General features: G+C 37.8%; 2 protein-coding genes across 3 annotated transcripts; both read right to left on the reverse strand.

Annotated features, from left to right (window-relative positions):
• Positions 1-1103: 1103 nt before the first annotated feature.
• On the reverse strand, positions 1104-5100 carry LOC133859967 (probable carboxylesterase 11). Its single transcript, XM_062295565.1, has 2 exons — positions 3890-5100; positions 1104-2000 (listed from the first exon to the last, which is right to left on the reverse strand). Exons 1-2 carry the CDS (start codon positions 4765-4767, stop codon positions 1463-1465), a joined length of 1416 nt encoding a protein of 471 aa, XP_062151549.1. The 5' UTR covers positions 4768-5100; the 3' UTR covers positions 1104-1462.
• A 3124-nt stretch (positions 5101-8224) lies between these two features.
• LOC133859968 (serine/threonine protein phosphatase 2A 57 kDa regulatory subunit B' theta isoform-like) lies at positions 8225-15300 on the reverse strand. 2 transcript variants are annotated; one of them, XM_062295567.1, is made up of 5 exons: positions 15164-15300; positions 14455-14579; positions 12649-13892; positions 8758-9160; positions 8225-8654 (listed from the first exon to the last, which is right to left on the reverse strand). In XM_062295567.1, exons 3-4 carry the CDS (start codon positions 13861-13863, stop codon positions 8801-8803), a joined length of 1575 nt encoding a protein of 524 aa, XP_062151551.1. In that variant the 5' UTR covers positions 13864-13892; positions 14455-14579; positions 15164-15300; the 3' UTR covers positions 8225-8654; positions 8758-8800. The 2 variants fall into 2 exon arrangements, with proteins under 2 accessions (XP_062151551.1, XP_062151550.1); XM_062295566.1 differs by lacking the exon at positions 15164-15300 and adding an exon at positions 14745-15025.
• Positions 15301-15933: the final 633 nt, after the last annotated feature.

The raw sequence follows: 15933 nt of genomic DNA on the forward strand, positions 1-15933 counted from the left end.
CATTTCTGTTTCAAATGAAATAAAGAAGAAACATTTTATGGTTTATATTAGATTTTACAAATTCAATTTGTTTTGTTGCATGGAGAGGATCCTTATTATTGAGCAAAGGATATGATTCATATGAATAATCATAAGAATATGGTTGCTGAAAATTGCAGTATTGCAGTTCTCAAGCCTGCCTTTAAAGAGAGTAGGAAGTCCCAGTATGATTACAAGCCATCTTCTTGGTTCTTAATCGTGCAATGCTGCTAGAGGATGCCTTCAAGAACAAGTACATGAATCTGATAGTATATCTTTTTTTCATTTGCCGGGAGAGACGTAATTAAGGAGGCCCTGAAAGCTATGACTTTTGGAATGATAATCCACTATGCAAGCACATGAAATCCCAAAAGCAAATAGGAAAAATTTTCAAAACCAGAGGGGGTCATGACCCCCGACCCTCTTCGTACGGGCGAAATATGATCGGGCGGTTGATTAACCCGACCTACTGGTTGCTTGGTAGGCCCAGAGCCATGGCCTAAGGTCACCATCTGAACTTGCTGCCTCGAGTGCTTCCAGTATTGGAGCATATTAGCCAAAGTGGCTGGAGTGCTTTGTACATGGCCAAGAAGTAGAGACCCAGTCATCTCTTGTAAGACAATCATCTGTATCTACAATCAAAAGCTCCTCTTCAGCCTCTTTATGGTTCCCAAGCAGTGGAGGAACTGCTTAAAGTTTTAAACTAAAGCCCCCAGGAAACAATCTACCATGTAATTGGATATTTATAATTGAAATGGAAACTGTGTCTCCCTTCCAGGCTGAAAGCATACAAGGGGAAAAAATAAACTTGTCTTGATGGGAGAAAGGCATAGAGCAAAACAAGGTGCACTAAGAGTACTTGGAATTTCACTAAAAATTCTTCTTGCCCTAGGTGTTGTCACCTGTTTGCTTGCTGTGATTACAAGTCTTTTTCATTCTGAGTTACCCAAGAGCCAATAAATTCTCACATGGGAGAGGGGAAGGGGGGGTGGTTATATTGGACATTGTAGACGGTTTAATCCAGTGATGTTCCCAAAACACACAAGAGTGAGAGAGAGAGAGAGAGAGAGAGAGAGAGAGAGCACTTCCTTGAATTGAACTATATTGATGAGCGGTAGAACATCATAATACACTGGAAAAAATTTTGACAAGAACATCCGAATGCGGCGTTCGTTACTCGAACAAAGGTAAATGCATCTCACAGGCTCAACTAAGTCCTACTCTCAGACAGTTTATCTATCTTACAAAAAGAACAGATGGGATAAGGAGTAAATATGAAACCGATAACAACCCAACAGATTAAGGAGCCAGATACAAGCTAAGCATATATCACAATCCCAAGGTGATGGCAGCCAAGTATTGAACTCTTGTTCATCTTCTAACAGAGCAAAAACAGGAAAATGATTATCCTGCTGCAATGTCATCTAGATTTTCCTGTACCTACTTAATAAGAGAACTCGTGACCTCGAAGCGATATGTATTTCTTCACCCAGATGGCAATATCCTCAGCGCAGGCCTGAGCCTGTGGGGTCTTGAGAAGCATGTCAAGGGTCGCAAATTCATGAACGGCGTCCTTGTACTCAAGAACAGGCGCATCAACATTTACCTTCCGTAGCTCCTCTGAGTAAGCAATGGCCCGATCTCTCATCCAATCATGTTCTGCCACCACAGTTAATGTTGGAGGCATGAGTTTTAAAGGAGGCCCTCGTCCTGGGATAAGGGGGTTGGCAGCTGGGTGATCCAGACTAAACTCATCCTCTGGTAAGAATAGTTTCCACGCAAGTAAGCACATAGCCTTGTCATAGAAGTAGGAATTTGCCAACTTTATCTCAGAATGTGTAGGGACACTTCCAATGAAGAACGGGTATATCAGGACCTGTGCCACCACTTTGACAGGATCCAGACGCCTGCCTGCCTCTACAGCTTTCCGAGCCACATAATCTGCAATGTTTGCACCACAGCTCACACCAAGGAGAACGCATCTGTTTCAATAAAATGAAAAGGGTTAGAGATTTGATGAAATAGCATTGCAAGTTGAGGGTGGGTTTCTAAACGGCTAAAAGGGAAGCAATTAGAGCAGTAAAGTCTCTTTTTTTTTTTCTTTTTTTTTGACAAGTAATCTAAGTATCATTAAAAACATAAAAAGCACAGCCCAAGTACACAGAGAACACCTAGCTAGAAAGAGAGCAGTAAAGTTTTTAAAATTGAAAAAATAAAATCACCATTAGAAGCTGATTTTGTGAATGTTTACCTTATCTGGCAAAATATCAGGTCTGCAGAATATTATATAAAGCCTCCTTTTCCAGGAGAATAACTACCTAATTGACATACCATTTACATTAAAATACATCATTAAAGATACACCATAAGCAAAGGAACCACATAGTCAAACGGGTCCAAAAGCACACATAAGTGCAATTTGAGCAAGAGTTGTATCCAAATTTCCAGTTCCATTCGTGGAAAAATAAAGCCAAGGGCAGAACTAGAATTTTAGGTGGGGGAACTTAAAAAAAAAAAAAAAATTGGGGGTGGGTGGGGGTAAATATTAATTTACTTTGGGGGTCTATCTCATAAAAAAAAACATATAATTTAGGGGAAATTTAAAAATTTTGGGGGGCAGGGTTACATGTAGTTCCGCCCCTCGATACAGCAACACTGTGCCAACTCTAGCACATAAACAACTTTTTTCCTTTTATTTTTTCAGTTTAAACATTGGCAGCTTAGCGCACATGCAATGCCCAGCAATGGAACCAAAATAGCAGTAAACAACCAACATAAACCACAACGAAGAAAGATTGAGCAAAAGTCAGCAAACTGTGCATTATACCTTTCAAAAAGACAAGCAAGCCTGAAAATCTACTATCTTAATCATTTGAAGTTACAACACAAGAAGTCTTCATCAATATTCAATTCTTTGACATGGGCTTTCCTGTTAGCAGTAGCTAGATATTTTCATTGGATTAAGTAGCATTTGTTTATCTCCTGTCTATTAAGTATCTAATCAGTGTAAAACAAATCACTTGAAATTAAGGCCTCGGGATAGAATCCATGTTTTTGGGTTGTATTCTTCAAGTTTACCAATTATGATTGAAACAACAAAGCTATAACTTCAAGAAAGCCAAAAAAAAGTCTTGAAGAATAAAACCCAGGTAGTGCCTTTCACTTTTAATGAAAATTCTCTTTCCAGAAGCCAGTAGAAAAGACTTACAATGACTATATGAGATATCACCACCAGGCACAATCTTGAGAACAATGTCATAAACACTAAAGTAAACCTCAGATATAACATTCATCACTATTTTTTAAATGAATAAATATCCTATTTTAAGTATGGGTTATGAAATTTTAATGCTTTGGTTCATTTAACACACCCATGTTTACAACATCATCATCATTTTCAATCATCAGCACATTCATATAAAGTATAAACACCATTCTAAACTTTTACTTTACACAAACAACACCATGCCTTTCTTAACTTGCACATTCTATCACCCTGTGATTTCAAATCTAGAGCCCCTATACGCCAAACCAATGATCTGCAAGCATTGTTGTGCACCAGCAACGCAGATCAGAACTACACGCAACTTTCCAGAGTCTAAATCCACAACTGAATTACTAAAAGCATGTCACTAATACGAATCAAAATTTCATCTCTCATCGAATTAAATTACACTCCCAACTTCACAGGATCCATTTCCTCAAACCGAAGCGTATATATAACTAACTCAAATCAAAATCACGTCTCGTACTGAATCAATTCTATTGCCATCAGCAAACTATAGAATTCACCAATCATATTAACTTATGAACAATGCATATATCGAAATGTAAGCATTATCAAAAAGCACGATGGGACTGAAATTGTAACCTCGATGGATCTCCATGCGCTGCCAACCACGGCTCAACCATCGACGCCCCGAACGTGTCCACAATATGCGACTTCTTAAACTCGACGCCGCCACTGCCGCCACGCGCATTCCCCATGGACTTACTACACTCGGCCAAATTCGCCTGCTTCCCCAACCAATTCAACACCTTCAGGCCATCCTCAAACGCTGCGGGGAACCGATTCTCCGGTGCAAGCCGGTACCCCACCGCCACGACGATCACATCGCAGAGCTTTGCGATCCGCCGGCAGAAGAAATCGTTGGCCGCTGACTCATTACTCCCGCTCACCCACCCGCCGCCGTGGAACTGCAACATGACCGGAAGTCTCCGGCGATTATCCTGCGACGGAGAGTACCCTCTATACCCGCCGCCGCCGCCGCCGCCGGAGCTCGACATTAGATTCAAACCCTCCATGTCATTGGCCGAACCGTAGGAATACCTAGGCTCTTCCTTAGGGTTGCTAGGAATGGTCGGAGGGCCATAGCTGTTACGGCGAGAAGGATAATAGTGCGAATTGGGAGATCCGGAAGGATAATGATCGGGATCGGGATCGTGTCCGGGTCGTTTGGCGGTGCGAGGTTTGGGTTTGGGAGGCCTGGAGTCGGGTTCGGGCGGGTTGAGAGCAGAGTCCGGGAGGAAGATCCGGATGGAGAGGGATGTAAAGGGGTCGATGTGGATGTCCTTGGTGGCGACTCCGTCGGCGAAGGAAGGGTTGGCGGCGGCGACAGTCTCATCCGGGCGGGAGGTAACTCCGAACGGGTCGGACTCGTCGGGCGGGGACTGGATCCGGTTCTGCAACCGGTGCTTCAAGAGGAACTTGAAGAATACGCTGTACAACTTCACAGCTACGCTTGGCATTTCCAAAACACAGAGCTCGCTTTCTCTCTCTCTCTCTTTCTCCACCAGGTGTGTGTGTGTGTGAGTTTCAAATTATGAACAAATTCATTGCTAAATTAGGGTTAGGAATTTCGGTTTCTTCAGTTTATTTATCTGTAAATAATCAGATGACTTTAGGGTTTTGTAATTTGAAGATTGCTTGAATCTAGCGCTTCAATGGCACGGTGAGGTTTCAGATAGAGAGAGAGAGAGACAGACAGAGACTCAGAGGGGGGGAGTAGGGGCGTGATGGACATACAATCCAATTATACAAACATGCAACTTTACGCTGTAGTTTTGGCTTTTTCATAAATTTTTTTTTGCATTGTTTTTGGTTTTTTGGGTTTCCGTGATGTGTCGGGGGACTAATCCGTGCCAGGTGAGATAATTTGCGGTGGCCGTAATCATATGTGATTCATTTGTATGCAACCGAGTGATTGACCTTTTTTTAAAACAATTGAACGGCTTATAAACTGTCATATCATTTGAAAAATCTCTTCTGTCTTACCTCATCGTTCACCGTGCCTTTCCTTATACTCCTTTGCCACCTATCAATCACCGTCGGCGTCGAATTCCTATATATATATATATATAACTAAAAATTATAAAAAAAATTAAAATTAAAACGAAAAAAAAAAAATGAAAACCCAGATTTAAAATTTAACTTTTTTAATTTATAGTTTACAGTTTTTTTATAATTTATAAATGACATTTTTATTATTGGAAGATATTGATATTTTTTAGTAATTTATAAATGATATTGACATAATTGATAATTTGAAAAAACATTAATAATAAGATAATAATTTGAAGAGAATATATATAAAATATAAGATATATTAATATTATAAAAATACTAAATATTTAATTTAATTTAAAAACAGTGATTAAAATTAATCATAAGCGGGTGTGTGACGTGTCAATCTACCAAACCCAATGATGTTTGTATATCGCGCTCCATGACAATGGATTCCATTCCACTGCTTCTTTTTCTTTTTCCTTTTTGTTGGCTTGGTCGTCAAGGATTCCTGAAGGAGTATGAGATTCAGAATTTCAAGAAGAGAGGCTCGGAGTTTTCGCAAATTTGATATTTACCAGTGCTGACGTGTAAATTTTTAATGTTTATTCAAATTCTGCCCCAGTCACGTTTTGTCAATAATATGACCCGATCAGATTCGGCTGCTCGTGTCATTCAACGCGCAAAGTTTTTCATGTTCTCTTTATTTGAACTTTCTAGAATGGTTAACTCAATCTTTCTCAATGCCCCTCCGATCACACTCTGCTTATAATTTTCCTTTCTCATCAGTCAACATGAAGATCATAATTTTCACAATACAAAATCTCCTATTTATAGGCAAAGAGGTGAAGTCAAACCTGAATTATACTTTTTGCTCCTTCTTGATCTATGAGTATAATTAGAGTTATTGGACTTTGATCCTTTAGTATACATATAATCTGATCTGATCCCGAATTGGACTTGGGCTATGAGTACTATCTTGATTCTACCGAGGATAGGACTGCAAGTCGAATTATGACTCCCACTTCAATTTAACTTAAAGTAGAGTCCTAATCTGAATTTTCTGAAATAACTGATACCTGATTTATCAGGACATGCTTGTCTCAGGCCTTGGCTGGCTAAGCTGACTCTTGGTCCCGGGTTGTCTGCATTCTCGAGACCTAATCTGGATATACCTCTTGTCATGTATTCTCAAGAATAACTGCTTAGTGTCTTACTGTCGGGATAAGACTTTTCAAGAGTGCTGCTATCTCGACTACTTAATGTCTATCTCTAGAGATAAGACTTCTCAGGAGTCCTGTTATCTCCTCATTGGGCCAATACTGACCCAAAGGCCCATGATTCTTTTGATGGGCCGATTTGAGTGAAATTATTCTCAACAAGATATATAGTCGATTCATATTAATTTAGAAGACCGGAAGTTCTCAGATACCTAACAAGTGTTGTTGGAATATGCCCAATAACAAGAGTAATTGGGAGGAGCTTGAGGTTTTCGCTATGGTTGCCCAGAGGATATGGTTTTGACGGAACAGACATGTGTTTGATGGCATATTCACACACCCCAGCATTTTAGTCAAATGTGCAAAAGAGGCTCTTGATGATTACAGGAAGGCTCATGATTCCATGTTTTTATTCTCTCATCCCAGTCATATTCCCTCTTCAGCTCATTGGTCTAAGCCTCCTCAAGGTTACTTTCAAACTGAACTGGGATACGGTCCTGGATAGAGATCAGAAGTGGATAGGAGTGGGTATTGTTTCCCGAGATTCTGATGGAAAGGTGATAATGGCTAAGTGCTCTTACTACCGCTATATTTCGAACCCTCTAGTGGCTGAGGCTTTTGGAGCCAAATTGTGTGTTGAGCTTGGGATTTTGTTGGGAATTAAGTGGGTGTTTATAGAGGGAGATGCTTTAGGGGTTGTCAATGCTCTGAACCGAGTCGATGTTGCTGAGGGTATTGCCAGCAATTTGATAGGAGAGACTCGTTTGTTGCTGGAAAACTTTGATCGGTGGACTATTAAACATGTTCGACGAGAAGGGAACTAGGTAGCCCATTCCTTAGCTAAGATGGCGATCTCCCAGTTGCAGAACCGAGTTTGGTTTGGCTCTTTTCCTTCTGTAATGTCGGATCTAGTGAACTCTGAGATGTATTCATGATATTATTGTTTGAGTACAAGATCATTTCAAAAAAAAAATTAAATAACAAGAGTAATTCTATTTTTGTTGGCCACCCCTCTTCTAGCCTCTACTTTTGTTGTTTTTCTTAAATAAATTTTTTATTAAGGGTATTTGTGTCATTTGGAGAGACATTGCAAATTTTTGATAATTTGGATTTTTTTTTTTTTTTTTTTTTTAGACATGTCCACACAAGAGAGGGATGTGGGATTTAAACTAGTAACCTCTGCTTCATGAGGCGTGGTCTCTAGCCAATTGAGCTACCTCTTGGAACAATGCATATTAGGTATTAGTTTGAGTATGATATATATATATATATATATATATATATATATATATATATATATATAAAAATTATATTATTTATTTATTTCATTAGATATTTTCTTTTAATATTTTTAATTAATTATTGTTCAACTCCGTCTTTTAATTTTGCCCCATGTGGACTAAAATTCTAGCTCCGTCATTGCACATGTCAACAAGTTGTAAAAAAAATTGTAAGTCAAGTTTTTTTCCGGCCACAATGATGTAATAACTGTTACGTAAACTTACAAATTGATGTGACAGTTCATATGGCATTGCCATGTTAGCCACAATCAAATTTTATTGTTTAATAGCTAACATGAAAAGTACTGCGTAAACTGCCACCTAAATTTGTAAAAGATTTGTAATAAAAGTTGTAATATCTCTCCCAAGTACCCATAGTTTAAACAAGAAAAAAAGCAAAGACTACGTGAAGAGAAGTGAAGTGGAACAAAGAGGGAAGCACTTCATGCTGTCTCTAGAATGGCTACAAACTCTTCCATCTTTAAACAATGTTATGTCAAGCAACCAAACACTCACAAAAGAGCAACAAAGTTTAATGATACACAAATAAATCAGAAGATTGAGCTTACTTCCATTAAACCAAATTCACAAAAATGTCAGCAAATATATTTCAAATTCGAGCTCTTTCTTCTTCTTCTTCTTCTTCCTTCTAAAATTTCTTTTCCCTCCCTTAAGAACATCAACAGCAAATTGCCAACTACTTTACAGTCTAAATCTTCAATACAAACGTGCTCCGCAGGACCCACTTGCTTTGTCCATCCAATTAAATATATACAGTCCAGGCGTGTTAAACCGAAATGGGGCTACTTTGTACCCCAAGCAATGGCGTCCTTGACTTTGTGACTCAATCACCTGACAAACCAACAACTAAGAAGGTGAGCAAACAAGGATCTAATAACAATTACCTTGAATATGTCACCACTTAAATCACAACGCCTGTTTATGGTTTGCATACCGATTTACTTATCAAACCGCCGTAATCTCATCCGGGAATCTCTCTAGCCAGAAGGTGCACGACTGGCTTTTCGAGGAGAGACAAGCACTGGTTCTTTAATTGAAGATTTCATTGCAGCCACCTCTTCTAAGCGTTTCCATGTGGCTTCGCGTTTCAACTTAATTTCTTTCTCTTTTGCTTCATCGTCCTGAAACTTGAGCATGCACTCCTCAAAAAGGTCAGAGTCAGTATCAGAGAAAATTTTGCGAACGTTTACTGTCAAGTTCTGTACTGCCTGGTTCCAGTGGCTTGTTGCATTTCTCTGCAATGCAGGGAAGATAATTGGCAGTATAACACCGCGGTTCTGTTTGATGAGGTTCTCAATGTGATCATTGTTCCATAAGAACAAAGCCCTCTCCGCCACCTGCAAAAAAAGAATCAATTAATGAGAGAGAGAGAGAGAAAGAGGGATAGCAAAAAACTAGCATGGGAGTAAATCTAGGTAACACAAAATATAAGACTCTCATAATTGTTGTATAGACATAAGTTGGTAAAGTTTGATGTTGGCAAACTACATAAGAGTTCAGTATTGCCACGCAAAATTAGTAGTTTCCACACCTAGCATCGAACTTAACTGTTAAAAGGTTTTATTTTGTTCACAAAAAACAGAAAAAGACAAGGATTCCAACAAATAAAGACTTGACACTACAGCAGAGAAAAAGTTGATGATATAGGTGACACCAGCAAAAATCTAAAACAAAAGCTCTGTAGAAGGATGACCAGAAAAACTCTTAACAAAAGAAGTATCAGGGTACTCGGCCGCTAGTCCAACCGCAATAAATGGAAGGGTTAAATGCTTCTTAACTACATGTGGTAAGTCTCTTTATCAAATGGACACTGTTTCAAAAGGTTGCATAGATGGTACCTGTATTGACCCTAAATATTAAGATGGTACTTCCGTCCAATATTTTAACGGAGAAACACATCAAACCAATCAGCAACAACCACATGTTCCATTAATATTATTTAAAAATAAATAAATAAAAAATCTTGTTTTTTTTAATATATATATATATATATATATATATATATATATATATATATATATATATATATATATATATATATATATTCTGGGTGGGAGCCACCTCCCTATTTCCCGCAAGGGGGCATTGAGGGTGACATAGGCAGGGATGGTTTCGGCCACCCCCTGGCCAGCAATAGGGGGTGGCTTGAGCAAAAATTGAGAATTATAAATTTGGCCACCCACAGCTAGTTCATACTACCAATAAAAAACTTCAAAGAATTTTTCTGGAAATACCTAGGAATGAAAAGATAACCAATAAAAAGGATACAAAATTACTTAAATAAAAAGAAAATTTAACATTGATGTTAATAAAAGCTATTTAAATTGCCACCTAGTCTATATAAACTCTAAGGTACTATATGATAATATTATTAATGTAGAACCAACACCACCAAGAGACAACCACTATAAAGCCCCGCCCAGATGAATGCAATATTTTGCATTATCCAGGTGGCGCTACAACTATTTCTTGATAATCAACGCAAGGGAAAATGATATATATATATTGAAACTACAAACCCACTCTCTGAAACACCAGAGCACTAGCATAAACTTAATTCACAACCACCACTCGATTACTAGGCATCAAAGCAATTAAAGAGTGAAGATAAATTCCATAAAAATGATAGAACATTGCTTTAATAAATTTAATTGGACTTCTTGAGTTATCAATTTATTGATACCACCACTCCATAAGACACAAGCAACCTCATAATGGAGAAGATGATGGTCCACGGATTCCACATTCCTTTTACACATACAACACCTATCAACCACAATGACATACCACTTCCTAAGATTGTCCATGGTAAGGATCTTTCCTAGGGACCCTCGACAATTTTAACCACCAGAAAGTAACACAACCCTACCAATAGCCCATTGATGCAACTGCAAGACTACCATTATCCCAAGACCCTAAAACAAGCCTGAAAATCACAGCGTAGATACCAGCAGCATTTTGTCAAAATTTGATCATACCATCATAACATCAACCCAGCACCAGTTGCTCATTGCTGTAAATGCAACGGTACAATTATCGTGGCCCTAAGATCAGCCCCAAAACCACAGCCTAATTACCTGTAACATTTCCACCAATCAACAACATCACTGCCATTTGTTGTTAAGCACACCCATTTCCACCAGTCGACAACCCACATGAAATAATTACCATGGATATCCAGATTGGCGCACATGTCTCAATTCAATCACTCAATATCAGTGGTTCATAACCCTGTGTGAATATGCATAGGGGTTATGAAACAAAAATGAGAAACACTCCCTCAGTGAGTATCTATGTAAATGTGAGTCCTAAAGCACAAGAGTCAGATGTCTGCCACATGTTCAAGAGTCACCACTAAATCCTGTCTAGGAATTCAAGACCCAAAGCCAACTCAGTCATCATGCTTCAGACTATTTAATTGATTTTATTACCAATATAACAGATATTACATAACATCCATGTGCAGGGTAGAAAAAAAACATGGCATTCCAAAAAATTTCAAATTTTTCAAACAACTTCAAAATTCATAAAAATTTGAATGGAAATTTTAACCGACGCCCTTCATGTTTTGGTCCATTTCTACTTTTAAGATCCAAGTTGTCATTTTTTCTAGTTTAAGTCCCATGTTTTGGCCCATTTTCAATCAAGGACCTCCTTCGGCATTTCAATCAATTTTTCTAACAGAAATTTTTTCTTTTCATTTATATCCTCCCAATTTCTCTCTCCTCTCTCCCCTCTCTACCTCTCTCTCTTTTCTCTCAACCGTCCAGGACCGTGGAGGTCAAGAGAGAGCAAGAGAGAGAGATATAGAGGGGAGAGGTAAGAGAGGAGAGAGGAGAGGGGAGAGAGAAGGGATAGAGGGAGGAGAAAGAAGGGTTAGCAATGAGGAAACAACAGAAATTATGAAGGTATTACCAGGAAGAAAAAAAAAATCTGTTAGAAAATTGACAAAAACACAGATGGGGACCCTTGATTGGAAACATGCCAAATATCGGGTCTTAAAAAAAATGAAACTCAGGTCTTAAGTAGAAATGGGCTAAAGCATGAAGGGTGTCGAGCATAGTTTCCCGAAATCTAGGCTAAATCTCCCAAAGATTTTTTTTTTTTTTCTTTTTCTTTCTTTCTAAATTAACATTTAAACTTAGGAGTGCCCACTGCTTTACCACCTCAGGTAAGACTGAGGGCAAAGTCCCCAGAATCTCTGTATGGAAAAATGAAAAAATCTATCAGAGCAATTAAGAGAGAGAACAACACAAGCATTTTTTTTTTTTGATAAGTAGAGAACAACACAAGCATTTCCACCTCATAGAACTTCTCCATCAATTTTAAAGGTAAGTTTTCTTTGGCAACTGCTAGGGGCCAACTTTAGTTTGAAAGGGGTGTCAATATATGGAGGAACCTGAGAAGTGAGGACAATAAAAATATATTTTACTACCAATTATTATTTTGTTGACATTAGCCACTAATCAGTATTAACATTTGCTAACTTTTAGAATAGACTTAATATACACATCTGATTTTGTAAGGCAGATTCTAAACTTAAAAAAATAAATAAATAAATAAAAAATCTAATCTAGTTAAGCCCAGGTCAGATTGTTCAGAAATTCAAATTCTAAAATATTAACAATTTTACAGTAGTTTAAAGATGTAAAGAGTAACAAAGAGGACCACGTGGAGCAAATCCTTGCACTTGAAATGACAAAATGCAGGCTTAAAGACTCATTATCTAATTTCCACCGCAGAAGCATGTCTATAATTCAGAAATTTAACAAGGGAAAGTGGGGCTAAAAGATAGAAACTGATGGAACTTGTAAAAAAAACCTACCTGAAAATGCAAACTGCTCAAGCAACGACCAATTTGGCGGAACAAGGGAACCATACAGCGCTGGAACTCGGCAGGCTGAGTTGCTTCTAAAACTTCCTCCAGCTCACCTAAGAACATGACCTCCTTAGAACTATTTGTAATTGGCCAATATTTTAGCAAACCCCGTATAATAGTATCAGCAAGCTTGCAGTCTTTCTCCACAAATTGTGTAATGCAATAAGATAATTGCTGGTGGTACGTGGGAATGCATTTTGGTTTGTGAAGTGGAATAAGGGATCGAACAAGAAAGAGCTTGTGCTCTTCTTTCAGCGGCAGAGCAAACCCATTGATTATACTACCCAGAATCTCTAACAGTTCTGCAATCCCATTATGCTTCTCAGTTTCAAAAATAAAACGATAGAAGATGTAGTTGATTGCTTTTCTGATGAATGGTCGGTGCACCATAAATTTCCCATAAATGCGGTGGAGAACTGTTTTCAAGTAATCCCTCTCCCTGGGGTCTTCTGAATCAAAAAGATCTAACAGCCTGAGAACAAATGAGTGATCAACATACCTCTTAGCCAACTTTGCATCTGTCTCAGGTGACGTCACAATCCTCAAAAGGAATTCATACACAACCTGCAAGTGAGGCCATGCAGGGTCCATTGACGGCTCCTCCTCTTCCAAATCAAAGGCTTCCAAGACTTTATTCTCACGAGGTGGAGAAGTGAGTGTTCTAAACAAATTTGTGGACACCATCTTTATCATCTCTTGCATGACAGGTTCTGGGAACTTTCCATTAGCAGAAGCAACGTAATCCGCAAGTTCAACCAATGTCTGTCGCTTAATGTCCTTTTCTTTAAGGTCCTTTGTTGGGTTAGTGAAGTCAAACACAAAGCAACACATGTTCAGCTTCTTCACAAACAAGTTCTGCTTCTCAGTATTTGGAACATCTTTAAAACTAGGCAAAGCCTCATAAGAGAAAGATGCTAAATTCCCATTCAGCTTCGAATTCACAGCTTGCATAAACTTACTGCCATGATTTAATGCTGGATTTGTAGAATCAAAGCCAGTAAAAGATGTAGTCCCCGGGTTCCCATATCGGTTACTCGCCAAATCATTGCTTCTCGAACTAGCATAAGCATTTGAAGAGGAGGTGGATGTTCCTCCTCCTTCACGATTTTCGGCCGACTTTGAGGACTTACGTGGGAACTTATTAAATATCTGTTTGATCATAACTTAATTGACAAAATAAAAGCTCCCTCCTGCGCTTAAGAACCCAATACTTATTGAAAATAATCCAAAGCCAAATACAGGATCAATTATAGAGGAAACAAATTTCATTGAAACAATACATTAAATCAAATTCAAGCCAGAACAGGCAGTCCACATGTCCATTGAAGTTATAATCCACCCCATAAGCTTTTTAATCTTTGTTTGATTTTAAAAACGTTCCAACCTAGCAGGGGAAAATCTGGAACAGGAACATCAAACCCACTTCATATGATAAGATATCAATACTACAGAGACATCACATGCTCAAAATTATACAGAGAACTTAAATTCAGATTTCTAATCAACTGATCAAAACAAAAACACTAGCTTACTTTTCTCATCTAAAAAATGTAATATAGGATCTTTTCCATTGTTACACCAAAAGAACGTGACCTTTTGAATTATATTGAGAAGCCCAGATGAAGAAAAACATTGCAAATCCAATAAAACCTTAAAAAAAAAAATCAAAAAATTTATCATAGCATTAATCCCTAGAAACTTTGACTTCTTTGTTCAACCAACTTAAAAGCAAAAGCGATAATGAATATTCACCTCTTTTTCTCTGCGACTCTTTTCTTCAGCTTTTGCCAAGATGTGCATGCTATTCGGCTGGATCAATTAACAGCAAGATCTGGGTATGATCTAGAAAACCCAGATAGCATTCTCCATCAAGTAATCTACAAAAATTTCCCAAGTTGAACAGCGTTAGATTGACATTCAGAATCAAAATATAAAAGTGAGAGAGAGAGAGAGAGAGAGAGAGAGAGAGAGAGAGAGAGAGAGAGAGGGAGAGAAAGGAGCAACAAGAATCTAAGGAAAGATGAACGTTCTTCTATACTTACACGAGAAAGTTTCAGCTAATCCTCAGAGAGAGAGAGAGAGAGATAAAGAATCCAATAAGGAAACAAAAAAAAAATTATAAAAAAAAAAAAAAAAAAGAGAAAAAAAAAAGTGGGCTTTGAGAACAGCAATCTCCGGCTGCTGCTGTTGTTGTTGGTGTTGTATTTTGTTTACAGCCAAAATTATTGTTGTTGATATTTTCTTTTCTATTGTCTTTCTTTCACTTTCCTCTTCAACTTTCTCAGCCAAAACTGTTCTTAATTTTGTTTACTTTTTTTTTTTTTTTTTTTTTAACTTTCTCCGGCCACAGAGAGATAGAGAATCAGATACCTCTTTGACATTAAAACCCCCCTGAGAACGCGTTGCAGTGGTAGTACGGAAGGGAAAGAAAAGATTAAAATCGTAATTAAACATGACCTACCATCCACGCGCCTCTCCACTGCGCGTGCGTTTGGCGCAATCATTGCCACTCAAAGTTCCAGTACGAAGTTGATTTCGAACTTCAAAAACCTCTTTTATAAAGCACAGTTTTCCGTTCCAGGTAATAAAGGCTCCACGCACATTTGGGCGCGTGTATATTTATCTCACTCTCTCTTCCTCGCCAAAAAAAAAAAGCTTAAAGAGTGAGCAAATCTGGCGACAAGGTTGGTGAGTAATCTTTTGGTTTTGAGTAATCCTCAAGTTGTAAATATGATTAGAGACTTGAATTCTAATCACCAATGATAATTGTTCTTTTTAGTTCTGTTCATATGAAGATTATCTTTTCATTTCATATATGAATTATTTTATGTTTTAGATTATATTTTAAGACATTTAATAATGTATATGTTGTCTACGTTGTCACATCATTTACAAATTTTAAATGGCGTGACACTATTTACAATGTTAGATGCTGTAAAATTTAATCTGGACCATAAAATAATTCATCTTTATCCATTTTACTTGAAATCAAAACGATCTTATTTTATGTTTAAAAGTCTACTGCCCTATTTCTATGCACACAAGATACCAGTTTAAAATGTCACGTGTTTTCAATTACATCCCGCATAAATTGGGGTTGACAATGTTTAATAATCCCACAGTTTGTTGTTATTTTTGTCATTTTTTTTTCCTTAATATATATATATATATATATATATATATATATATAAAATAGATGTCCCTTAATGTTCTTGAAGCAGAGGTTTTGCC

Source organism: Alnus glutinosa, chromosome 2 (genome assembly GCF_958979055.1).
Source record: "Alnus glutinosa chromosome 2, dhAlnGlut1.1, whole genome shotgun sequence".
NCBI classification, from domain to species: domain Eukaryota; kingdom Viridiplantae; phylum Streptophyta; class Magnoliopsida; order Fagales; family Betulaceae; genus Alnus; species Alnus glutinosa.